The 26,331-nt window shown below is 37.0% G+C and overlaps 1 protein-coding gene across 6 annotated transcripts in view; it reads right to left on the bottom strand.

The window, feature by feature from the left end:
- Window positions 1-687: 687 nt before the first annotated feature.
- WDR7 (WD repeat domain 7) overlaps window positions 688-26,331 on the bottom strand; it is a 385,390-nt gene continuing 359,746 nt past the window's right edge. For all 6 annotated transcript variants that reach the window (XM_073343603.1, XM_073343604.1, XM_073343606.1 and 3 more), the window contains 2 exons: window positions 10,080-10,184; window positions 688-3,615 (listed from right to left, as the gene is read on the bottom strand). In XM_073343603.1, the coding sequence (XP_073199704.1) occupies window positions 3,412-3,615; window positions 10,080-10,184 (309 nt within the window). In that variant the 3' untranslated portion in view covers window positions 688-3,411. The remainder of the gene's footprint in view (window positions 3,616-10,079; window positions 10,185-26,331) is intronic.

Here is a 26,331-nt window from a genome sequence, read left to right as displayed (position 1 = left end):
AACTCCTTTTGTTTTTATCTATTTTTTTAAAGTCTTGTTATGTAAATGATTGACTCAATTCAAACTGTACTATCTTATCTGAACACTAAGAGAAAGATTACATTTACTGCTTATGCTGTAAACCTTTTTAAGCAATAATGATCAATTTTGTTATTCTTGCTCAAACGCAATCATGCTTTTTCTTACTAGGGGGGATGCAAATTCAAATCCAAACAAAGTATTACATTAAACAAATTTAATAATCTCAGCTCAGTTTCCAGTGAACAGTAGTCCATGTCAGAAAATCTCGATGCATAATTTGGTTCCATTACTCTCCCTCTTAAGAGAGATCTAGGGCTTGAATAACCAGAAGAGAGCATAGCTTTACCCACGCTACAGAGGATGTTGCTGAGGTTCTGGAAGATCATCACCATCTTTAACTGGTTGACTCACACTGTTCTCATAGACAGAAAAGATAATAGCTTTCCCTCAGCACTTTCCGACTTCTTTTTTTGTTAAGGAGGCCTTGAGTCTCTTGAACATGAATCTTCATCCAACTTAGTGAAATGTAACCTTATTCAAATAAATGTAAGAATTTATTTCTGTGCATAAGAAAAATAAAAATGAATGTCAAGTAAGTAATGGAACTAAGGATGCATTTGTGTGTGATCACATCACAGTTAGGATGATAATATAGGAACAATATCCTTCAATACTGTTCAGTTTTATTTCACAAACATATGTACATAGCATTAATACATACAGTAGCATTTAAGTGGAATCAAGAAATTTCTTGAGAGGCAAACATTTTCATCATTTAACATTCACAGTGACTTCAATCATTACAACATTTTCATACAGTTATCTCATCATGTCATCTTTAGCTTGTAAACCGCCAATAAAGCCACATACATCTCTACATTTACAAGGACAAGTCCAAATACAGTACCAACAAATCAATAAAATACTAAAAGCTTACACTGGAATGACAACACAAATTTTACTGCAGTGCTGAGAAATCTAATCTGTGATGAAATTTGGGAGTAGGGTTAACAAAGTCACTGAAATGAAGATTTGTGTTTAACTAATGTGCAAATATTAGTTAAGCAGTTAGATAATCTATTTCCACCCACTAAGCATTACTGCATTTTCTAGCCAAGTAACACTAACTCCACATTAGATTGCAATCCTGACTGTTGCTTTAGATGTGTTGTATAAAACATTTGCAGAAGTTGTCATAATCTTCTGAAAATTTTGCTAATTTAGCTTTTGCTACATTTAACTATTTTTCAGTACTGGAAGTAGATTGCCCTCTTTCTTTTACAATTTTTTTGTAATCCATTAAATTTTTAGTTTAAAGCAAACTTTTAATTACACATGCAATGCAAGATCTTTTACTGTATACTAAAGAAAATCTTCTTTAGCATACCCATTGCTACTGTGTTTCCATTTAGATTTTAAAAATAAACATATATGTACTTGAAAAATATTATAACAAGTAAATATGACTTTGGAATGCCTATAGAAGAATGAATAAAATGTACCTTTTAATTTTCCTCATATGCCTATACTTAAATGTAGCACTATAGCATTTGATTCTACAGACAAATATTGTATATGCTGTGTAATTCTTTGCTTCTTGTCATAGAGACCTACATATATCTCTTTATAAATACAATGTACATGCATGTTGTATAAGTTTACTTTAAGGAAAAGCATCAAAAATTCTACTACAGAATTTTACCACCACTATATACTACAGCCTTGCCATAGTTAGAAAGAATAAGATTTACAGCAATATGAGATAAACATTCCTAATGGTCTTAATTTCTTACTTTGTTTGTAAAAACTATAGTAAACAACAGATATGTTGATTCTGGACTGTAGATCCTACTTTCATGTATAGTGTACTATACAGAGTGCCTCTAGAAAACAATGCATTTGAAATTTAGAAGCCATTATTTTCTTTGTTCATTTTTTCTCATTCTATTGGATTTTATGGCAAGTACCACCTTTAACTTTATGTCATCATTTAATGTGAGCCTTGTCTCTACTGTGAGTTTTCTAGACAAAAATGGCAAAGAAAATAAAAGCTATACAAACACTTATATCAATATGTTTAAATAAAATAGTATTTTATGGATTTTTTTTTTACTTTGAGCATAAACCAGCATATTTTTCACATTATTCGATATTTCACAAAATGAGATATGTAAGAAAGAGGGAAAATGTGAACAATTACAGCTTACATTACAGAAGAATTCTCTTACTGCGGAAAATGTTTAAATATATTGGATTCAAATAACAACTAACTCACCTTTTACATATTTTCCATAATTTTTGAGTTGTTAAATATCAGTGATATCTGTGTTTCCATCAAGCGCACTTGCATTCTTACTCAGTCCTTCAATGAAGCCAAACTGAGTTTGTGACACTGCAATAGTTTATACAGCAACAGGATGTGATGGCATAAATGCAGGATTCTCATTTTCCTGCAAGTTCCAGCACAAGTGGGAAAGAGAAAGGTCTTTTTAAAATATAAATATCTGCAGTAGAAGCAAAGGGAATACAGAAAAAACACAGCTTTGTGCATAAGTATTCTTTTTTTCAAGTTTCATTTCCCCTCTTTAAGAGATTCTTGGTATTTACATGTGGACGGCTCATTCTTTCTTCCAGGTCACAAAAACAATGACCTAGTATGCCACAACTTCCAATTCAAGCAAGAACTTAAACTTTATGAGAGGAAATAGACTTCTTCAAAATGAGAACAATGGCTACTCTTTTCCTGAAAACCTAATTCCTCATATACTTTCTCATGAATCCCATTACAGTTATCCCCAAGAAGCTAACTGCTAAACCCTATGAAACCTCACCCAATGATCACCCCATAGTCACTAGAAGAAAGTACATGTAAACATAGAACCTTTTTGGTAAACAGTAAGCTTCTTTAAGAACCTCAAAAGGAAAATAATATTTATAATTAGGACTGCTCTGCATTACTTCCATTTAAAATGTAAAAGTGACTTGATTCAGCCCAACTTCAGAGGTTGGGGTATGATTCCTGAAAATACTGATCTAGTCAAGGAGTACAACCTCAGTGATGTTGATTTTTTTCAGCTTCTGTTGCACCAAGCAACAAGAGCTTTCCCAATAGCCATCTTCGTCCCTCTTATCAACGGCAAGAAAAAACTACATGGTGATAGAATAACCACACTTGGTTGAGCTGGTGGACATACCTCTGAATCAATAGCTGGCAGAAGCAAGATTCTGCTCTAGGGAACCATGCAGAAATGTTGCAGTCTGGCTGGTCCCATTGGATGATTTATATAGGCACTGGTGTGGGTAATCCAGTGTTACAAAAGAACAGAGAAAGAGAGAATTACAGGGAATTTTACAACAAAAAATATATTTCTAGCAACAGAGAGCCTGACTCTAGACCATAAATCGATGTTCTTTGCCATCATGTGCCATAAGAATAACATTGCGATTGGAAGTCCAGATCAGCCGTGCCAATTTGAGTGCATTGTGTGAACCTGGTGAGGCAGGCTGGACAGGAGGCACCTGGTATGTTTTAATACAACGGAGCTGAGGTGCAGAATTCAGCATTCCAATACTTCCCAAAAGAGAGGTGTTCATCTGCAGTAATAGAAAAAGAAAGAGTCAACACTGAAACCAAAGGGTTTCTTGTGAAGAATAATTTAATGTGAAACAAAGCCTTTTCTCTTTGATATTTGCAGAAAACTTTTAATAAGACCTCCCAGTACCAGCTAAATGGCTGCCCTCTCTAATGATCTTCAATTAAAATTTTATTTAGTTCACCAAAAAACACTGTTTTAAACTAAAGAGATGCTGAGAATCTAAGCAGTATGTTTGCAAATGCTTAATTAACTCTATACACAACTCTGCAAAATGAAACTAGTTGTGCTAAATTTAGTAGTGCATATATTACTGCTTTCCTTTTTTCTACCCATCTGTAGACTTTACATTGGTATAAACATAAGAACATAAGAATGGCCATACTGGGTCAGACCAAAGGTCCATCCAGCCCAGTATCCTGTCTACCGACAGTGGCCAATGCCAGGTACCCCAGAGGGAGTGAACCTAACAGGTAATGATCTAGTGATCTCTCTCCTGCCATCCATCTCCACCCTCTGACAAACAGAGAATAGGGACATCCTGGCTACATTATCTTAAACGACACTTTTACAGCCAGATTTTAAAATGTTCTCCTCCCTTTTTTCCCTGCAAGACATGATGAAAATGATTTTTTTTAAATTGGACTAAATGGAGAAATAAAGTACAGCCAAGTTTCTGGCTTTTGTAAGTTACACTCTTTTGCAAGGCATGGAAACTCAGCGAAGTTTAGAAACAGAATTAGTGGTAAAGAAATTAATTCCAGTCTCATCATTTGCCTTTTTAAAATTCCATTTTCCTTTGATTCTATCTACTTCAAATTAAATAGTGAGATCTGAACCAACATATTAGCTTAAACCTATAATGAAGTCTATCACTTTAATATATTAAAAAGTATCACCTACAATTTCTTTATATTCATTTAAACAATAGCATTTCAGAACTGAAGTAAGTAATCAAAAATTATAAATTATAATTGTTATATTTCTTCTGGAATATATATTGAAACGTTAGAATTACAAAAATTAGAGATGGAAAAGACTTTTTGGATGCTGGAGTATATCTGCACGACAGAACAAGAGTGGTCCCAATGGCATAACAGAGAACTCATGGCGGACAGGTGAATTTCCAGACGACTGGAGAAGGGCAAACATAATACACCCATCTTTAAAAAGGGGAACGAAGAGGGCCCAGGGAATTACAGACCAGTAAACCTAACTTAGTTACTTGGAAAAATACTGGAACAATTGATAAACAATCAATTTGTAAGCATCTGTAGGATAATATGGTTATAGGAAATAGTAAACATGGATTTGTCAAGAACAAATCATGCTGAGCCAATCTAATTTTCTTCTTTGACAGAGTTACTGGCCTAGTGGATGCGGGGAATTAGTAGATGTGATATATTTTGACTTTAGTAAGGCTTTTGACACAGTCCCACATGACATTCTCATAAGCAAACTAGGGAAATGTGGTCTAGATGAAATTACTAATACGGTGGGTGCACAGGTGGTTGAAAGACTATACTCAAAGAGTAGTTATCAAACAGGGAGAGCCTGTCTCTAATGGGGTCCCAGAGGGGTCAGTCCTGTGTCCAATATTAGTCAATATTTTCATTAATGATTTGGATAATGGAGTGGAGAATGTGCTTATAAAATTTGTGGATGACACCAAGCCAGGAGGGATCACAAGCACTTGGAGGCCAGGTTTAGAATTCAAAACAACCTTGACAAATCAGAGACTGAGAGAGTTGTCTGAAATCAACAAGATGACATTCAGTAAAGACAAGTGCAAAATACTTCACTTAGGAAGGAAAAATCAAATGCACAGCTACAAAATGGGGACAAGCTGGCTGGAAGGTAGTACTGCTGAAAAGGATCTCAGAGTTATAGTGGATCACAATCTGAACATGAGTCAATAATGTGATGCAGTTGCCAAAAAGGCTAATATTATTCTGGTATGTATTATCAGGAGTGTCATCTGTAAGACATGGGATGTAACTGTCCTGCTCTAATTGGCACTGGTGAGGCCTGAACTGGAATACTGTATCCAATTCTGGGTATCACACTTTAGGAAAGAGATGAATAAATTGGAGGAGAACAACAAAAATGATGAAAGGTTTAGAAAACCTGACGTATGAGAAAAGCTTTTTAAAAAAGCCTGGGTTTGTTAGGCTTGAGAAAAGAAGATTATGGTGGGAGAGGGATCTGATAGTCTTCAGATATGTTAATAGCTATTATAAAGAGGACGGTGATCAACTGTTCCCCATGTCCATTCAAGGTAGGACAAGACTTAATCTGGGCTTAATCTGCAGCAAGGGAGATATTAGGAAAAACCTTCTAACTCTAAAAGTAGTTGAGCTCTGGAACAGGTTTCCAGGGAGGTTGTGGAATTCCCACAGTTAGAGGTTTTTAAAAACAGATTGGACACACACCTGTTAGGGATGGTCTAGGTTTACTTGGTCCTGCCTCAGTGCAGGCAGGCTGGACTTGATGACCTCTCAAGGTGTCCTCCAGCCCTACATTTCTATGATTCTGTGATAATCTTTTAAAAAACAACAACAAAAACTTCACCCTCTTTCTGCTATTTATATCAACAAAATATTAAGAGACGAAACCTTTAAACATATTTGTTGATCTATATTCTTTGAAAAATTGTCCAATATTTTTGAATTATATTTTGTTATATGTTTTAAAAACAAGAAAAACTCCCTCAAAAACTTCCATTCTATTAAATGCTCCAATACTCTTGAAAGACTCCCCATATAAAAATGTATTAGGATGCTAGGATTTCTATACAATAGGTAGATGATGGTCCAGCTGTATACCTAAGACTGGGCACATGAAACCTGGGCAAATCTTCGGACATTTAAGATGTGTTATTGCTGACACCATGTTCTGAATTCTGATCAGTACAAAATATAAGCCATTACTTTTTCTAGCCCTTCTCAGCAGCAGAATGGTGTCAGAGAGTGTAAATCATGGCATCTCTAGCAGGGAGCATGCAAGCACCACTGACATTTTCACAATTTAAATCATCTTGAGTAATAACCCTTTTAAGATGACTAATGTTACTGATTTTCCTGCATTAATAATAGTACCGAATAGAACACAGAGGGGAAAAAAATCACTAGTGCACCAGGTCACATTTTAAAACTAAATGCATAGGTACATTTAACTCTTTATGTAAAAGCCAGCTTAACATGAATAGATTTAGACACAGTAAAATCTGGCAATTCACATTTTTAAACCTGTGCCTGAATATGAAGTTTTTTTAAGTGAGGTCCCTTTTCTATGATTCTATGTAAAAGATCAAAATCAATAAGCCTGATTGCTTTCCCAGGTAGTTAAACTAAGTATATGTACTGATGGTTGAACATTTTTACTGTTCTTATTCACTATTTCAGAAAGCACAATATATGATGGATAATAATTCAGTACTTTTTATGGCATGTACAGTATTACTGAATGGCATACAGAAAATTGTGGAAGATTAAAAAAAAACATTAACTAATATCTGCAGGCATACTGGGTCTAGTCTTGCAGTCTTACTGCTGGCAAAACTCCCACTGTCTTTGATGGGTATTGTGCCTGCATGAACTGCAGGATCAAGACCACTTGTTTTTCAGATAACCATTATTTAAGTATATAATTTAAAAACACTTTTACATCCTTCGGCCATTTGAGTTGGTTTTCCTATTTAAATGCATACGTTTTAAAACTCTTAATGACATGTAAGGTAAAGGTGAATGTTAATTGCTTAAAAATATGAATGGAAACTAAACGTAAAGCAATAAATACCTCAATACATTAATGCCCATATCTTTTTCTTTTAGAATTCAATATGAATTGATTACACATGAAAGCGAGGGACAGGTTATGCATAAATGAGGGTAGTGCTGTACACACTTCCCCATCCAGCTTTGCCAACAAACCTTCACCCTAACTTGCTATTTCCTTTCTGTTGTCTCTTGGGTTCTGCCAGTCATGCTACACTGAGTGCTGATGTTTTGCTATGATCAAAGGGGAACTAAATGGCAACTACTAAAATCCTTTATACTGGTGACCTGATATAGAATTGGAACTCTGAGCTCCAGAGGAAAAAAGGGACAGAGCTACCCAAATGTACCCTATCACATAGCCCAATTGCAAAGTCTTCTAGGGAAAAAAAAAAAGTCTAAAGATCCAACTCTGCATATGGATCTGTTCTTGTTCCTTTTGCAGGATAAAAAAAAACATAAGAATGAAAAATATTGTTCAAACTATTAATTTAAACTCAAAAGGATAGGAATGCTGTTATCCTGCTTTTTATAAAGTGCACAGTTCACTTTTGGTACTATATAATATAAATATATATTAACAACAACAAGAATTTTGATTAAAATACTTAGATCAAATTCTCAAGCCTTAGCATAAAAATTCATTTAAAGGAAATAAAAAGAAACAAACGAAAAACCACAAACACCTGCTTAGAGGGTCTACTTGCTAAGTGCAGGGCAGGCTCTTATTTGGTCAACCATCAATGTACCCTTACATCTACAAGGCATCAATACAAGTTATAGAAGTATGGGTATTTGATTAAGAATATAGTGTTATTCCATGAAGTTCCAAACTTATGAATGTTCTGGAGTTACCTAGAGGTTACACATTTTTAGTGTGCACATGAACAACAAAAAACACAGTGCAGTAACTCCTCGCTTAACATTGTAGTTATGTTCCTGAAAAATGCTACTTTAAGCAAAACGATGTTATGTGAACCCAATTTCCCCATAAATAGGGGGTTAATGGGTTAATGCATTGTTGTTAATGTAACCTCACATTCTACAAGGCAGCATGAATGGAGGGAGGGGAGACTGCATGGCAGAGAGAGAAGAAACACACACTCTGTGTGTGTGTGTGTGTGTGAGAAAGAGAGAGAGAGACGCACATTGCCCCCTTAAGTACGTTAACCCCACTCTAAGTACACTGTCTTTTTAAGTAGATCAGCAAGTTGAGACAGCAGCTGCTGCCAGCAAGCTCCCCCCATCCTGAGTTGTGTTGTGCCCCCCCCAACTCTGTGGAGATGGGGTAAAGGAGCAGGGGGCAGGAGCAGCAGGAGGGGGGCACCCTAACTTTAGCACCTCTCCCCCTCCACCCCGCACAGCAAGCAGGAGGCTCCCGGGAGCAGCTCCAAGGCAGAGGGCAGGAGCAACACAGGGCGGTGGGGGGAGGGACAGCTGAACTTCCGGCAATTGATAGCCTGCTGGGCGGCTGTCACACAGGGAACTTAGAGGAGCTAATACGGGGGCTGCTGGTCCACCCTGGTTCCAAGCCCCCACCAGCTAGCTCCAACGGGCTGCTCTTTCTGCAAGCAGTGGACAAAGCAGGCGGCTGCCAAACAATGTTATAAGGGAGCACTGAGCAACTTTAAACGAGCATGTTCCCTAATTGATCAGCAACGTAACAATGAAACAACATTAACTGGGACAACTTTAAGTGAGGAGTTACTGTAAAATTCACCTTACATTTAAAAATAGTAATACAAAGGTATATTATTATTTATGTAGGAGCATTGGTAATCAGAGATATCATCACAGATATAAAATGCAAACAGAGGAGGGTGGTCTAATGGGTAGGGTGCTAGCTTCCTGGAACTCAGGGATCCAGGTTCAATTCAATGCCATGCCACACCCTTCCTGTTTCCTTGGTAAAGTTGTGTGGTCTCTCTGTGCCTCAGTTCTCCATTTGTAAAGTAAATGGAAATAATAGTACTTCCCTCTTTCACAAGTATGTTGTGGGGAGATATACATATTAAAAAACTGTGAGATACTCAGATAATACTGCAGTAATGGGCAATATATCAGCACCTAAGATAGACAGAGGTCTATATTGCAAGGACCTTATCTGTTTATACATATATATTTATTCAACAGATACATTTATACAATTTATAATCTATTTATACAGATAACATGAGTGAATATATTTGTCAAAATGTTACCCTAAGTAACTAAGGAGTCTAAGTCTAATGTTTAAGTGATTTAGGCACTCAGGAACCTAAATCCCATTGATTTTCAATTGTACTTAAATTGCTAAGGGCCTATGTCACTTTTGAAAATGTTACCCTTTATCAACATGCCTGTGTGAGCGCATCACAGACAGCATGTGAAAAAGAACTAGTGGGGCAATAAAATAGGGGGAAGCAAGAGAAAAATCAGTGGGGAGATATAGTTCTGTATATGGATTGTCCAAAATGAGAGTATTTATGTTCTGGTTTCAGCTTTAAGTTTTGGAATTTCCTGATTTTTGGCATGGTTGTTATTTCAGCCATAATGATACATTATTTTTTCCTTTGTCAGAGGTTACACTAGTACTGAATAACATTTTTTAAAAAGACCCAAAAAGTTGACTGTACAAATGCCAAAAACTCAGCCCCATTTACAATACGAGCATCGCGTATATATCTTCGCCTTTTGTGTATATTCTTACCTGCCAAAAGGAGATGTGACTGTCTGTGTTGGAATAAGTGGCAAGGTACCGTCCATCAGGAGCGAAAGCCACAGCAGTTATTGGCCCTTTATGGCCATGGATAGTCTAACAAAGAGGAAAACACGTAGTTTAGAAGATTAATTACTCAGCACTATTATGGTGCCACACAGACACAAATTGAACACAAAGCTAACAGAGTGTGTATCTATAGAAATGACTTATAGATATAGGTCATAACTGTCAGTTAAAACTAAGTATAGTGAAGAGATCATAGTCTGGCAAACTGAAAACCAAATATAATTTCATTATTTCATAAATGAGAGGGAATTTAGTGATAGTGTAAGGCCGCACCAGGACAGCCTTGGAGGCAGAAGGCCTCTCTCTCTCTCTGTGTTCTCAGAACAGCTGCAGCATGTACAGCAGCGGCTGAAGCTTCCCCATGCCCCATTGTTATACATCAGTCCTAAACTAGGTACAACTTGTAATACAGTCTCTATGCCATCCTTGCCTTCTCTACGGACACTGTTAATTATGCCAATCGTGGTGGTTTTGCATATAAGTAAGTGAACATTTGTCCATTTTCAGGGATTCTGAAGAAATGTTCTGATCGAATAGTAGAAAAAGGTTCAGACTTTCAAAATTACGACCTTAACTAGAAGAAAAGGGAATTATTCTTCTCTTGGCTATTTGTAGTAATAGTGCTTAATCTTGGTTTAAAATGTCAAGCATGAGATTCAGAAGCTGACTGTCCAGAAACCTTTGGTGGAACAATTTCAAGCATTTACTTGCCAACCTTCATCTGCTGCGAAGGAGATTAGACCTATACCTGTTACCTATATCCCGTCTACAGCTTTATAGTCACATGATCAGTGGTTCTTTCTTGTTACTCAGCTTCCAAATCTCATGCCTTATGTTTGAAATCTTGGAGAATTTTTCACCTATATCTTGTATATCTTTGGAGAATGCTGAATTCCAATGAATCTGCAGATAATATTTTTGCATAGCTCCCCAACATTCTCTTCCCCTCTGTATAAATATGTAGTATGAAGGATACAGCATCTTTTTGTGACAGCTGGTGTGGAGAAATAATGTGGATTCCCACAGCTATTCAGTAACGATGTCTCCTGCCTATTGCCAGGGGTTCCAGTTGCTGTGTAATGTCAAATTAGGAATTAGATGATAGCAAATTAGGACCACCATTTCCAGTACTACAATCACAGACCCCATCCTGCTTGATTATTATATGTGGACATTAGACTCAGGGCTATGACCTTTGGAGAGGCCCAGAGCATATTGAATACATTTTCTGTTGTCCTAACAATGATTATTTACAAGTTGACTGACATTCTGCCAGCTGGTATACACCTTCAAAGGCGGTGTGGGGGAGGGAAGTCTCTCTCACTGGGTTTCATTTCTGTTAGCCGCAGAAAAAAGAACCACCATATGCAGTTTTCTCTCACTTAAAGAAACGGCAAATGGGACATTGGGGAGAGAAGAGGCAATCAAGAAGCTTTCTCAAATAGGGTGAGGGTTGTTGAATGATTCTCATGTAATCCCAATAGGAACCCCCCTCTCCCCATCCCCCATCACCCCCCTCCGTCTTTCATGATTAGAAGTTAACCTCTTTCTCCCTGATCCTTAACGACATGTACTCTTTAAAAGCCAAACCAAACCATGCCTTTGACCATGACTGGTGCTTATATTTTTTTTCCTATCTTGGGCTGCTGGAGGTAGTTATCACTGCTCTTCAGAGGACCAGAGAACATCAGGAGTGGAGAGGCCCATAGTAAGATGTTGGTAGGTTATTTGCATGAGATCTCCTCTTGGTGCAGTTTTTTTTCTTTGACTTCTGTGTAGCAGAACTGACCTTTCCTCCACCTGCTCTGGAGTCAGTATCCATGAATGGCTTTTGACAATTTATATGGCTCAAAAAGCTTCTTAGATAAGATAAGATAGAATAGGAGTCTATGTTTATCTACCATAATTAAACAAATGTAAATCAGAGGATGCAGAAAGAAAAAAATAATTTAAAATAAAATGAAATAATTAAATTACTGGACCAGATAGAGTCTTTGCACAACATTAACATGACACATTTTTACAGTAGGAGTTTATCATCCCATGGTAGCAGTAATTCAAGGAAAGAACATATGACATGATATATTTAAATCTGAAATGTCACCATAAAATTCACTATAACCATTACCATGACAGCAATCAATATTTTTGAAGCTTACAGACAGTAAGCACACTCCATTCTCTGTTATATGAAACAAGAAAGGTGCTATTTGGAGGAACACGTGATCACATTACAATAACAAATGAGAAAAATGCTCAAGACTAAATTTTCAAACAAGCCCCAGAAACTACACCGACAAAGTTTGACAGTGTGCCACTTTGTATACAGAAAAACCTTCACTTGCACTCAGAATGGGTATTCCTGCTACTACAATACATGTTTTGCCTTGGCACCTATGTGCTTGCTTGAATACCCAAAAGGCACAGGTACGTTTTTAGAAATCACTCCTTCTCAGTAGGTCTCCCATCAGCAAATGAAAATGTATTTGCAGGTCACTGCAAAGGAAAATCTCCATCCTAACAAGTATACAAAAGAGGTTGATTTCAGAGCCAACAAATCACAGAATCACAGATATATAGGGCTGGAAGGATCCTCAAGAGGTCATCTGATCCAGCCTCCTATGCTGAGGCAGGACCAAGTACTCCTAGACGATTCTTGGCAGGTGTTACGAATCATCCACATTCTCTACAAGCAAGTCTTGTCCCCTAACTACTTTCCCTCACAATAAGCCTAGATCCTCTGCAGGAGGAGGAAGGTACTGGGGCCAGTGCAATTTAGTAAAGTCTGAAATTCTCGAAACCTACCTCTCCACTTTATTCACATACCAAGAGGAGAGGAAAATAATCAGGAAAACAGAGTCAGAATTGGGGACGGGAGGAGAGTGTGTGTGTGGGAGCAAATGAAACACATTCTCAATTTGTAACAACTTAAATGTTCTTAACGCAATTGTTTTCGGGGGCCAGAATTTAGAGCCTCAAGGGCCACAGGGTGCACACCGCTGCATTAGACCTGATCTGAGCCTATTTTCCTTGCACAATTAAAACTCCCAGTGACATCACTGAGCATTTTGGATGCTCAAGGGGTGCAGGATCAAGCACAGGACAAAAGGTGCTATAAGAATGAAAAGAACTACATAAGAGCAAGGTATTAATTATTAATTATTATTATTAAGCACTGTGTCTCCAAGTGTTAAATCTCCTAAACTTTGGCCAGAAAAAGACACCCCTGCCCTCTCTCTGTCTCAAATTCAGCAAAGCAATACCAGAGTCCCAACAAGGAATCTATTTTTGTGTAAATTTGTATTTAGGCCATTTTCATATCTAATTGTCCCAAAGACCAGGAGAGATCATTTGAAGCCTCTACGGTCTGTTATGTACATTCTTATTTACAAAAATGATGTAAACCCATCAAATATCCAGAGAGAGCACCAAAACCATTCGAGTCAATGTAAACTTAGGTGTGTGCTTTTCAGTCAACATTTCTGTTTTAAATATTTTGACAATTTCTTTTCAATGTGCTTCAATCTCTCAGCCTATAAAATTGAATTAAATCATTTCAGAAACAAATCCCTCGCCAACTTGCAGTTTTTAAATCAAATCAAAGCCATTTGTCAGGTATCTTAACAAAATATGGCTTTAATTGAATTGCTTTTTAAAGTATAATACTTAGGTTAAAAAAATCAGCTTTAAACTGAATGTCTAAAATATTTACTTGGGAGTTTATTGTTAAGTGGGAGTAATAATTCTTTTATGGGCAAACTAACCTGTCAAACTAAGTTATTTTTATTACGTAAATAGTTGCACGGCCTAAACTTTGTTCTACTTTGCTACCTTCCAATAATACAATTTGATATTTTTAATATCTTTTATATTTTTAGTAAAAAATTCTTTTTGCGAATACAGACTAACATGGCTGTTACTCTGAAACCTATATTTTTAGTGAATTTAGTGCTCATACTAAAAAAAATCTACAAATAATGGAAAATGCATATTTAAGTAAGTCTTAAAATACATAGGATTTTATATTAGAATTTCAAGTTTCTAATATTTAAAAAGGTATTTAGGCTTAAAAAGTAAAAAAGACTTATGACTGCCAAAAACTACAGTACACATCTCCCAACAAAGCACGTACTTGGCATGTTTTATCACCACTTGCCCTTCTGAAAATGGGAAAGCTCTTGGGACACACAGGCTTGCAGCACTGTTCCTTTCCCACTGATCGACATAATCATTTATGTCCAAACTTGATTAAATTAGCAGCATGCAATTAAAATCTTTTGGACCACTGCCATAAAAAATGTTAATTAAAAGTTCAAACCTTTTGTAGTAGATGAAATGTAAAGGAATTATTTAAAAGGCATAATACTCAACCACTAGTGGTACATAACATTTTTTCACATATACTTTAAACCCGCGGTTCTCAAACTTTAGCAACCCGAGGACCCCCATTTTGATTTAAATTTTTTTGCAGACCCCAAAGCTCCCCACTCAGTACAAGGCCCTGCCTCCACTCCACCCCTTCCCCCAAAGGTCCACCCCTCCCCTGTCTCTTTTTGCCCCCTCCCCTGAGCACGCTCCATTCCCGCTCCTCCCCCTCCCTCTCAGTGCCTCCTGCACACTGGGGAACAGTTGTTCAGTGGCATGCAGAAGGTACTGGGAGGGAGGGGGTGGAGTTGAGAGAGGGAGGGGGATGAGTTGATCAGTTGGGCCGGCAGATGCCCTGGAGTACCCTCAGGTCCACGGACCACAGTTTGAGAAATGCTGCTTTAAACTATAATCTGTAATCCGCACAGCAGTAGATATACAATTCACAAACAGTTGTAATGAAATATATTTCCTGTAAACCCATACAACCAAAGATCTTTCCAAGGCCTAGTCTGGACTCCTAACTTGGGCAAAACTCAAATGGACTTCAACATTACAATCACATCCATCATCATCTTCTAGCTAAAGTAAAAACCTATATGCAATTTTTATGTGCATAAGACCCAGAGTCAGGAGCCTTGGATTCTACTCCTGTCCCTGCCACTGACTTGCTGTGTGATCTTCAGCAAGACACAACTCTCCATATCTCAGTTAAATACTTTTTATGTAGCTTTACTTGGGCCAAATTCACAGTGGGGTATTACTTAATATTTACATTAAGGCAGTGCCTGGAGTTCAAAGCAGAACTGGGGCTCCTTTGTGCTCGATGTTGCACTCTACCTAAAGATCTCACAATCTGAGAAGGCAAGTGACATCAAAAATACTTGGCAAGGCGGATACAGTTTTTAAATATATCTATACACAACTGCAATTTTTTTTTATAATTATGAATACTTAAATCATTATAAATTGACTGATTTCTTATAGGCATCACTGCAAAGTTATTCTTAAGGCGAGATCTGCAGTACAGAATAGTAGCATATGCATCAGTTAGGGGAGGACATTGGACACTCAAGAGCAGGATGGAAGCAGTCATGAAAACGTTTGCCTGAGAAGCTGACAAAGGGTCAGACAAGACAGGCACTGCTGGTAGACAGTAGGAGATTAAACTGGCACAGTAGGAGACAAGAGTAGTCAAATAAAGAGGGGCAGAATTGTGAAGGGTCTTGAAAGGTAGGACAAGAAGTTTGAACTTGGTTCGGTGAAACAAGGGCATCCAGTGAGAGAAAAAGTTAATACAGTAGATAGAACCTCAAAGATATGAAAACCAGAATTACGGACTGACCGGTTAACCGGACATCATGTGAAACCGGGAGTAACCAATCAGGCAGCAGTGGAGACAAAAAAAAAAGAAAAAGCAAACACTGTACAGTACTGTGCCTGTATTGCATCTTAAAGGCAGGCACATCTGGGCTGCTTCCGCCCCCCCCCCACCCCCCAGCACCCACTTACGTCTAGGAGTGAAGACGCTTGAACTGCCAGCCCAAGGCAGCTGGCAGAGCAGGAGCAGCACTGGGGGCTTTCACCCCGCCTCCCTCCCCCGTCCCGGGGGTGGGGGGAAGCACTATTTTCACCCACCTCCCCCGGCTGGGAGGGGGACAAGGTTGCAGTCTGACCCAGGGAAAGAAGCTGCCTGCAATTAAGCTGTTGGCACTGAGGAGGGAGTTCAGCAGCTGCTGGAACCTGGCTTGGAGCATCAGCTGCTGGGACTGGAGCCTGAACTGCACGTTGTTCACCGTTATGAACATTTCAGAGTCAGGGACAACCTCCATTTCTGAGGTGTCCGTAACTCTGAGGTTCTACCGTTTGATCAAAGCAACCTGTAAGGAAGATGATCTTAGCAGTTGCTTTTGTATGGGCAGAATGGAGTGATGGTTCAGGGATCCTGGAGAAGAGGTTACAATGTGTCAGGTGAGAGATTCTGGATTAAAGTTTGCCCATCTAGACAGAAAAAAAGGACATATTTTAGAAGTATTAGGGAAGATTTAGATACAGCCTGAGTATACAGGGCAAGAGAGGATGGTGCTGATGATGGCTCCCAAGTTGCAGCCCTAAGAAACTTCTTCACGTTTGGATGCCTAAATTGATGCAACTAAACCAATATTCAAAAGTGCTGTGCCCAAGTACCTACAGATCTTAATGACTTCAGTGGGAGCGGTAAATGATCAGCGCTTCTGAAAGTTAGGCCACTAAAGGCCTGACCCTGCACCATGTAAGTAAATGGGAGTTTGCTACTGATTTCAATAAACTCAGGCTCAAGCCATTAGGTGGTTAAAAACAGATTTATTTCCTGAGTTTAGGAAAACCTGTTTGAAAAATTTGGCTTAAGTGCCAAAACAACTTAATTTTGAAAATATCTTTTTGCTATTATCGTGCAATAAAAAATACTAGAATTAGAAACGCATAATCGTTTAAACTATTTTCTGAAAAATATGCACAGTATAATTATTGTTTCTGCACTGAAAGTCTCTGTGCGTATCAGGCTAAAACTTGGCATTAAATGGCTACATTATAATCTCCCTATTGAGAACTGGGTTTGTAACATTATAACTTGAATTACAATAGGAAGATGCACCCTATAATTGATGGTGGGAAAGTACAGTAGCTTACATGACAACAGAAAGTAAGATATACTGCACTTACAAGAGGTCGTGTATTAGGAATCTATAGTAATATTTTCTTACTGTACATCACATACAAGATATGTCGACTTAAGCAAACCCTTGTGCCTTTAATGTAATCACTATTGCTTAATGATAAGGAAAACTAAAAGGCCAATTAATTATAGGATTCAATATTTAGACCATCAAACTCTTTAGCACTTAACAAGCAATTAATATGTGTCAATGAAAAATGTTTTGGTAATACAAAGGTGAAAATCAATAGCACTAGCATACTTGTTGCACTCTTTACCACTGACAATTTATCCAAATAACTACAGTCCTTAAGGGAGCCACATCACTCTGATGTTTTAATTTATGTACTTTCCTAGCTGACATTAATCCTTTAAAACACAGATTTACCTTTTCTGTGGCTTATTCAATGTGCATTTGGCAATGCTCACCCTTTTATTTACTTGTCAGGTAAATAAGCATATCACAAAATCTATGCAGCTCAATCAGAAATATTTTATTTGAACCAATGTTCTTGCTTTTTAGGCTTGGCTGGCCGGCCGAGGCAATTTTATTGCTATGCTAAAGGCTACCTGGAAGGATGTGTGCCTCTGTTGCTTCCATAAGGAAGTGCATGATAAAATATTTGTTTAGTTTTTTTGCCTTTTGGATTACACTCAAAATGGGTATGTTTTCTGCTTGGAATTAGTTACAGAATGTTATGGAAAAATCTAATATCTGTGCATTTAACAGTGGCACTGGTTCACGGATACCGTTTATTTTGAACAAAAAATACAGTGGGACAAAGTGCAGCTGTGTGTCGTATCCCTCTGCCCAATGAATTGATTTGTTCTTTTTCTAAATGGGGGATGCTCCTGGGAGACTATTTGACTTCTGCACCTGCCTGTGTTGCTGTACTAAAGCACATCATATATGGAAGCTATGAACACCCATTTCAAGGTCTGATATTTCCCAAACTCTACAATAAAGTAAATTGTTCTGTCAAAGGTAAATACCTGTGCTAAGTGTTGAATTCCACTGCAGCAATATTCTAAAGTATTTTATTTTAACCAGCAGTTGAAAAAAGTATTTTAAATACAGAACTGGATATTAATGTAACTACTGCGTTACTGCAGAAACATACATCACATTATGGATATCTATTCCCAAAACCCTGTGGGTGTATGAACAGAAAGGAAATGATATTGCGTTATCAAGGAAAGCAACGTACCCAAATGCATCACACAGAAGTATTATAATCCAAACACATACATAAGAAAAGTCTGGAAACCTAGCCTGAACTGTGCCACCTATGTGCTTTGACCAAATATTAAGCAGGAAGAGATCAGACAGTCCCCCCGTCCCGCAAGAACACATTGTCTACTGCTTGTAGCTTGGGAAGTTAGGCAGTTCCAGGTCTCCACTTCCACCAAAGGAGATAGAGCAAATCAATCCTTGTATAGACTGGTTATTTGCACATTAAAAATGAGAAGACTGTGAAGCTCTCTCATTAACAACCAGCCAGTGACACTGATTTTGGGGGCAAATCCCCTTGAGCAGTCATGTTGATGTGCTCTGCAAGAGCAGCAATATACATCTGGTTTTCAGTGGTACACTAAATAAAACACATTACAATAGCAATGCAGTCTAGGTCACAATGGCATGGCTCATTATACCAAAGTCCATGTCTGGAAGAGTGAGACACAATCTCTTGACATTTTGGTGACGATAAAGGACACTTGACCTCCCTGAGAACCTCAGCTTGCATAAAAACTTAGTTCACTTTGCAGTAAAAAATACCCCCAAATCTAGAGCACACCTAATCAAGAAAGACAGGTTTCCGAGTAGCAGCCATGTTAGTTTGTATTCGCAAAAAGAAAGTACTAGTGGCACCTTAGAGACTAACCAATTTATAACCAATTCAGTGGATCCACTGAATGCATCCGATGAAGTGAGCTGTAGCTCATGAAAGAACGCATCCGATGAAGTGAGCTGTAGCTCACGAAAGCTTATGCTCAAATAAATTGGTTAGTCTCTAAGGTGCCACTAGTACTCCTTTTCTTTTTGCTAATCAATAAAGAAGTCTGAATCAAACAAGCAAGATCCTCTAGATTAGAGGTTCTCAACCTTTGCTACATCATGACCCCATATTATAAAAGAAAAGTTTGGGGAGTTCCCTCTCCCATCTAGCCATAAAGAAAGAAAGGGTGGTGGCGATCCACCTACAGTTGTTTGTAAACCCCTCCGGAGGTCTTGCCATTCTGGTGCACAGCCCATGCATGAGATTTTCCCATACCACACAAGCAAACCAAATAATCTTATTTGACATTTCAACCAGCAGTCTCCATTATGTCCCAGCTGAATTTTAATGTGAATGTAAAGCACTGAGAACAGAAACCAAACCATAAAGAGCTTTGAAAGTCAAAACCAATCCTTGGAATTGCACTAAAAATGCATTGGAAAACCAGAGAACCTATGGAGCATAAATACAATATGCTCTTTGTGTGAAACACTGTTAAATAAGCAAACGGATGCGTTTTGTACAAGCTGAAGTTGCTGAGTTATCATCAGGTATAGCCTTATTCAGAGTGCATTGCATTACGGCAATCTGGAGGTGATGAAAGAATGGGCAATGATGGTGATGTCTGTATATGATAGGAAAGGTCACAACTTGTAGCCCCAATTGACTATGAAAACAAATGTTTTGGCTGAAACTGCTATCTGGCCATTCTGAAACAATCCAGGAGCCAACAAGATTCCTAGATGACAGAAAACAAAGATGTATAGGTAAGTGTCAACAGCATACTACAGCCTAAATAAATGATTTCACTATCCCCTCAGAAGCCTCACCCACACATTGCCATTTACATATATCATCAGAAGTGGGTCTAATAATTCCCTTTATTGTTAACTGATGATATGTATTAGAATCAGTATGACAAACAGATCCCCTAATTTAAGATTATCGTCAATGTCATTTACATTGATATGGTGTAAGAGAAAAGAAAGTCACCCAAGATACATTAACTCCTATTCCAGATCACTGTCTTGTAGTCCCCAACTAGAGTTGCTATGGCCAAGAACAGTGCAAATTGCTAGGCCCAGTGCATATTTTTCATCTCTCAGTGGATCATCTGTAGAAGTAGTACACATCTGGGTAATAGAGCTCTTGTAGTGGTCTCTAGCATGCTGAACCTGTTTTATTACCCAATTCCGTGTATTTCTACAGATTTCTGCCAAATTTTCTATAATTTCAGAACACATAATTTAATTTACTGGTAACTTATACCCTTACATTTACGTATGATACATACCTACAACTGACTGGTATATCTGGATCTACAAAACATGGTTTAGGAAGTAATCAATATTCCATTATGGAATTGACCTTTGATTTCAAATAGTAGCTTGCTGTAGCTGTGTCTGATTAAGATTAGCCCATAGTCTAAAGATTCCTGTGATCCAGAAGATCTTTACAGATCACTAGTATAGTGTTATAGCACACCCCCACACTAACTTTGCACAGCTTTCTAATTGCAACAACGCTACACTACTAACTTGTAGTGGGTATGATATAGTTATTTTCAATAAATATTTTTACATGTAAAATACTAAAAATAATCACAAAAACAAAAACAACCACCCCATAAGTATGGTGGATTTTGAGTAATGCAAAACTTAAGAATTCTGTGTTCCAGCTTCCACCAACCTACAGTAGATCTGTTCATCTTTTTTTTCATGCAACTGAAAAGCAATTTACAACTAAGGGCCCTATCTTCCGCTGTATCTACAGCCATCAGCCCTAATTTAAAAATTCACTCTCTGTCTTCAAATCCTTCCTCAAAATTCATTTATTTTGGGTAGTATTCCACTAACACCACAGGTGTCCATCACCACTGCCATTTCTGCACATGATCATGACTGTATTGTAAGCAAAACAAAAAACCCCACAAGACAATGCAACAAAATAACTTGAATGTTCAATACATTAAGTTCCCATGGAAGAAACTTGAGAGGTTCTCTTTTCCCCTTATACCAGCTATAGTTTTGTCTCTCCACAACCATCCCCAGCCCTGGCTCCCCATATTCCCTGTACTGTATTTCCTAAAAAAGGGATTTTGGGGTTTAGGTTTTTAAAATATCTCATCTGGAAAACACTCTTTATCCGTGTGCCATTGCAGTATATAAATAATAATAATAATCTGATATAATTAAGTTTGATGTCTTTGTTTTAAGAAAGCTCACTTTCTACAGATATTCTGTTTCTGTCTTCTTTGCTTGTGTCTAGTAAATTCTACCTTTCTGGTTCTCTCACTTGCCTTTCAAAACACATACCAAAGTGTCAAATTTTCTTACAGTGTGTTATGTGCTTAGATACACATTTTATAGTGTGAAATAATTGAAAGTACATATTAAAGTTAAATAGTTTTATGTGTAAAGACAGATGTTAAAACAATTTCTTCAATTTTTGTTGCCATACCAAAAAACAAATTTTTTTCTCAGAAATGTCTAAATGTGAATTCCAAAAATAATTCAAACTCCTTATTCTACAAACATTTATGTTCAGCTATTTTAACATATTTTCACTAAAAAAAGTCTAAATCTAAAGATCTCGTAATTAAACTGGTATGTTCGTTCAAATAATGCTGGCACTTGCAATAAAAATTCAGTACTATACTAGCAAAGAAAAAAGCATATTTGCCTTTTATTTTTTAATTCATTTTCTGCCTGTCCTTCAAATAGCTTTTCAATAATAGCAAGATAAAGTCAAAGCACATGTACTAAAAAAATTAACTTAATAAAACATAACAACTTTTAATCTTCTGGTAATATAATTTTGCATCAACCATTCTGCATCAACAATTACTTATGCGAATCGTATGATTTGACAGCCAGCATACGAGAGCACAAAGTGACCTTGAACAGCAGTGTACAAAAATACATTTATCACTGAAATGGCATGCTGGCTGTCAGTCAATATATGCCTCTCATTTGTTAGGAGGTTCTCCTGCTGTGATTCCCTCATTACAATTTGCTTTTACTTCCTGGGCAAATGACAACCAGAAAATGGGGCCGCTTCTATCTTGACCAAACTTAATCCAGAAAAAAAAATAGATGACAGCTGCAACCAACCAAGTGTTACAGGGTGTTTTACAAAATGTTTCTAAATTGCACTGCTAGATATCCTTAATGCTACAAACTATTAAATAAGATAGCCAAGGAACTAGCCTCATTGTCTCTAAAACCATCACATTTTATTAAGTTATGCATGGTGATCTGCAAAAATCAATCCCGCTTATTTTTCAAACAAACCAGAGGTTTACAAATATTTGATTTACATTCTACTTTAAGAAACATGCCAGGGTTTTGTCAGTTTAAGATACTTTAGACGACATCATCAAAATTCATATAGCAATTAACTCCCCCTATACATATAGAATGGTTATGCCCAGATGACAATATTAATATTTTCATGCATGCAGTTATCTAGATGTTTTTAATACTGCACCCATCATCATATAATCTGAGCACTAGTATGTAATGGATTCTTGCTACTGATGTTTAATCTTCCCACAGCAATTATTGTTTTAAAAGAACTCCAAACAGCTGATTGGTTAAATGGTACGCTATAGTTTATATTTTAAATTATTTTCTTAAAGGTGCAGTATATGCCATACAGGTATGGTCCAGAAAAACAGAAGAAGAAATAAAGCACTTATATGATTTTAAATTTTTTAAAAATATTCTTCTTTTGTAATATGCAAAGTAAAATATAATGAAGTTACATACATATTGTAATAAAGTAATAAAAGGGATATAGAAAATATGCATACAAACAATGAAGATTAATTCAGAAAATGCATAAAATCCACATCATAGGGCAAATTATAACTCTTGAATTTACATGTGCTAACTGCTATAAATCATTGTAAAGTACTGGTTCTTGAACCACAAATCCCATAAAATTGATGTTCAATAGGTGGGATGATGATTGGGTTGATATCCTAGCTCTAGAGAGCACTTTACACAAAGAAAAAACTTTGAACATTTTCCAAAAACATAATGTGGAACAGAATCACCATTTATTAGAAAGACTTTTATCTAACCAACTTTTAACATGCAAATCATATTCTTAATGGGAATAGCTGCATAAGTGCTAGAAATAAATAAAATTAGGAAGCATTAAATAATATTAATTCACTCGAATAATGTGATTCAGATTCATTAAGAGATTACATTACAAAGGAGCATAGAAAACAAATAAAAGGCAAGAGTATGCTATCAAACTAGAGTAGTAACCACTTTTTTGGAAATAGATCTAATTTGATTCTAATTTGAATGGCAATATACCTAGTTAATTAAATAATTTACAGGAAGTTTGGGGGTAAAAATTCTCCCAACCCTATTCTATTTCTCTTTGTTTAAAATAGCTTTGGTAAAGATCAAGAAAGCAATGCACATTTTTTGCCTTGGGAGGCTATTGAATTTTACTATAATTTTGGTACAAATTCGGGGTAGCACTGTATCCGCATTGTGACATAGTATCACATTAGTAATGTCCTAATGTAAGAGGATAACCTCTTTCAGTAACAACAACAACAACAAAAAGATATAATCATATACACTCATAGTATACACATTTTGACAATAACAGCACCACAAGCAAACTCCTCCGCTCCAAAGGAAAAAAAAAATCCAACAAAAACAGCAAAAGAAACTCATAACTCACTCATATGAAAAAGTTATAATCCTTTGATCTAATCTGACTGGAACAATGTACTGTTATTAAAAGATTCAATAAAATACTTAAAATAAGAATGGAGAACATAGGAAGAAAACTTTTGTTATTAAACTGACTTCTGATGGAGACAACATGGAAGAATTATATAATTTTATCCAAGAATTCTGTAAAAAATTTCCAGTTTTCAAGATATGAACTTTTAAAATGAGCAGCAGTGATACAAGGAAACAGTTCTTTGTTTAAATAACATTATATGGCTTACGATGTCAAAGACAGACATCACAGAATTACTGTAGAATCTCCTTAATTGGAACACTCTTGCGGAGAGTTTAGCATCCCAAAGGAGCAGCTGTGCTGATTAAGAGAAAAAGCTATTACAAAATAAAGTCTGATTAGATTTAATATGAAAAATTACTGTACTGAAAAGCACATGCTATAAATATAGCCTTATTGTGTATAAATACACACACTCTTACCCTTTTTTCCTCTTTATAAAATAAAAATTATTTTAAAATAATTATAAACATTTAAAAGAATTTCCTGCATTTCACTTGCCTTATTTCTTTTAATATCTGGTTAACCTCTGTAACAAAAGACTGGCGTTTACAATTTCACACCTATTTAACAACAGGACTACTCACTGGCGTAAAACAAGAAGAATTTGGCCCTAAACATTAAAGAACACTTTGCCCTTTGGCACTGACAAAGTGTTCTTATGAAGCCAAATTTTGGCTAATGCTCTCCTATTTAAGCAGCAGTCATCGCAATGTGCAATCAGTTCTGAAGGGTAAATCAGTTTCCCAAGAAATGTTCCAATGAATTAACTATTTCTTTTAAACAATGTGTATTTGCTTATGACACCATTTGGACTCAGGGAGCAGTCTGATTGGCTAAAGTTTGTTCTTAAGATCCCACCACAAGGTTAAGGTAACTAGTCACTTGAATGAGGCAGGCAGAAATTGGTCCTGAATATTACTTTATTGTTGTTGAAATGAAATTTCCCCCCAACTTTAATCATAAAAACCTTTTAAGAAAAAATGTAGGGTACATAACTAAAATAGCATCATTTATGTACTTTGAACACTGTAGGGTATTTAACCTTTGACTTCATGAATACCAGTGCACAGGGAACATGCACAAATCAACAGCACTAGCTTTAAACAAAAGCTTTCACTAATGCACACAAAGTAGGGAAAAGCCATCAAAATCACCCTTCCCTACCAGCATCTCGGGGTTCTGGGGCTTAATTATCTGCTCAGAGGCTTTTTGTGCCCTGAGCATTCTGCCCATGGCCCCAGAGAAAACACGCTATGTCATAGTTTGTTTCAGAGTAGCAGCCATGTTAGTCTGTATCCGCAAAACGATTCACACTTTGCTCCCTGCTCCCACTCTAAGAACCTTTGGCTTGATTCCCAGGCCTTTACCAAGCTTGTACTCAAATTCTAATCCTTTACCATTCTTCCTTCCTTGACCATGCTCTTCTTTCCACTTTCACCATTCTCTTCCAAGAGGTACAGCATTAGACATGAGGGGGCTGAAACTTTCAAAGCCACTACAAAGAATTGGAAGCCCATTTCCCATTAACTTTAAGCAACCTTGAAAATCTCAACCTAGGAGCTCAATCTTGAATTCATACTTTTGTATACTCCCATTTATAATCTCACTGGTGTTTTATGTGGAAGATTGTAAACCAGGCTTTTAGACCTTTTTGCAGGTATTCGTGTTGCTTTATAAATTCTAAGCTTTAAGTCCAACACAGACATGTGTAACTGAATGGAAACAGCAATAGTAGGGGACTATGTACAGTAATAAGCATATGTAAATACCTAATTCTTTGCAGGATTCCGGCCTGGAATTGCTGCTAGAATGCTTGATTAGGAGCGATACGAGCAAAAATTCTCAAAAGGTGTTTTGATAGGGTGTTTAGGGTCTAATGGAAGAAGTGCTACCCAGAATCTAATGACCCCTACTGGGACAGTAGGCCACCATTTTGTCGCAGGAAGTGGTAGTAAACCATGGCACTGGAATTGTAGCCTACCTATAATGACCCTCCATTTTTTTTTAATCCCACTGTTCCTTTTCAGGTGATATATTCCTTTATTTCTCTTTTGTCTGAGGTCTGTCTTCAGTGTTTGTCACGATTGAACGATGGCAGAAAGAATAAATGAAGCAGGCAAGTGTATGCCCACTTGCTATAATGTTGTGCTTCTGTGGTTAAAGGGGGTACGCATGTGAACATACTTACAGCAGTACAGTGCTCGGCCATGTTAGAAACATGAAATACTCTACACAGATTGCTCTGAAAAGGACAACTCCTTCTGGCAACTTTTTCCAAACCTTAAATATACTATTTAAAATATGAAAGCAAATTGGATGCAGATTTTATTTTTGCATT

This window comes from Lepidochelys kempii, chromosome 5 (genome assembly GCF_965140265.1).
Source record: "Lepidochelys kempii isolate rLepKem1 chromosome 5, rLepKem1.hap2, whole genome shotgun sequence".
NCBI lineage: Eukaryota > Metazoa > Chordata > Testudines > Cheloniidae > Lepidochelys > Lepidochelys kempii.
Note: the sequence above shows the minus strand (reverse complement) of the source record. Positions and strands in the feature narration are given on the sequence as shown.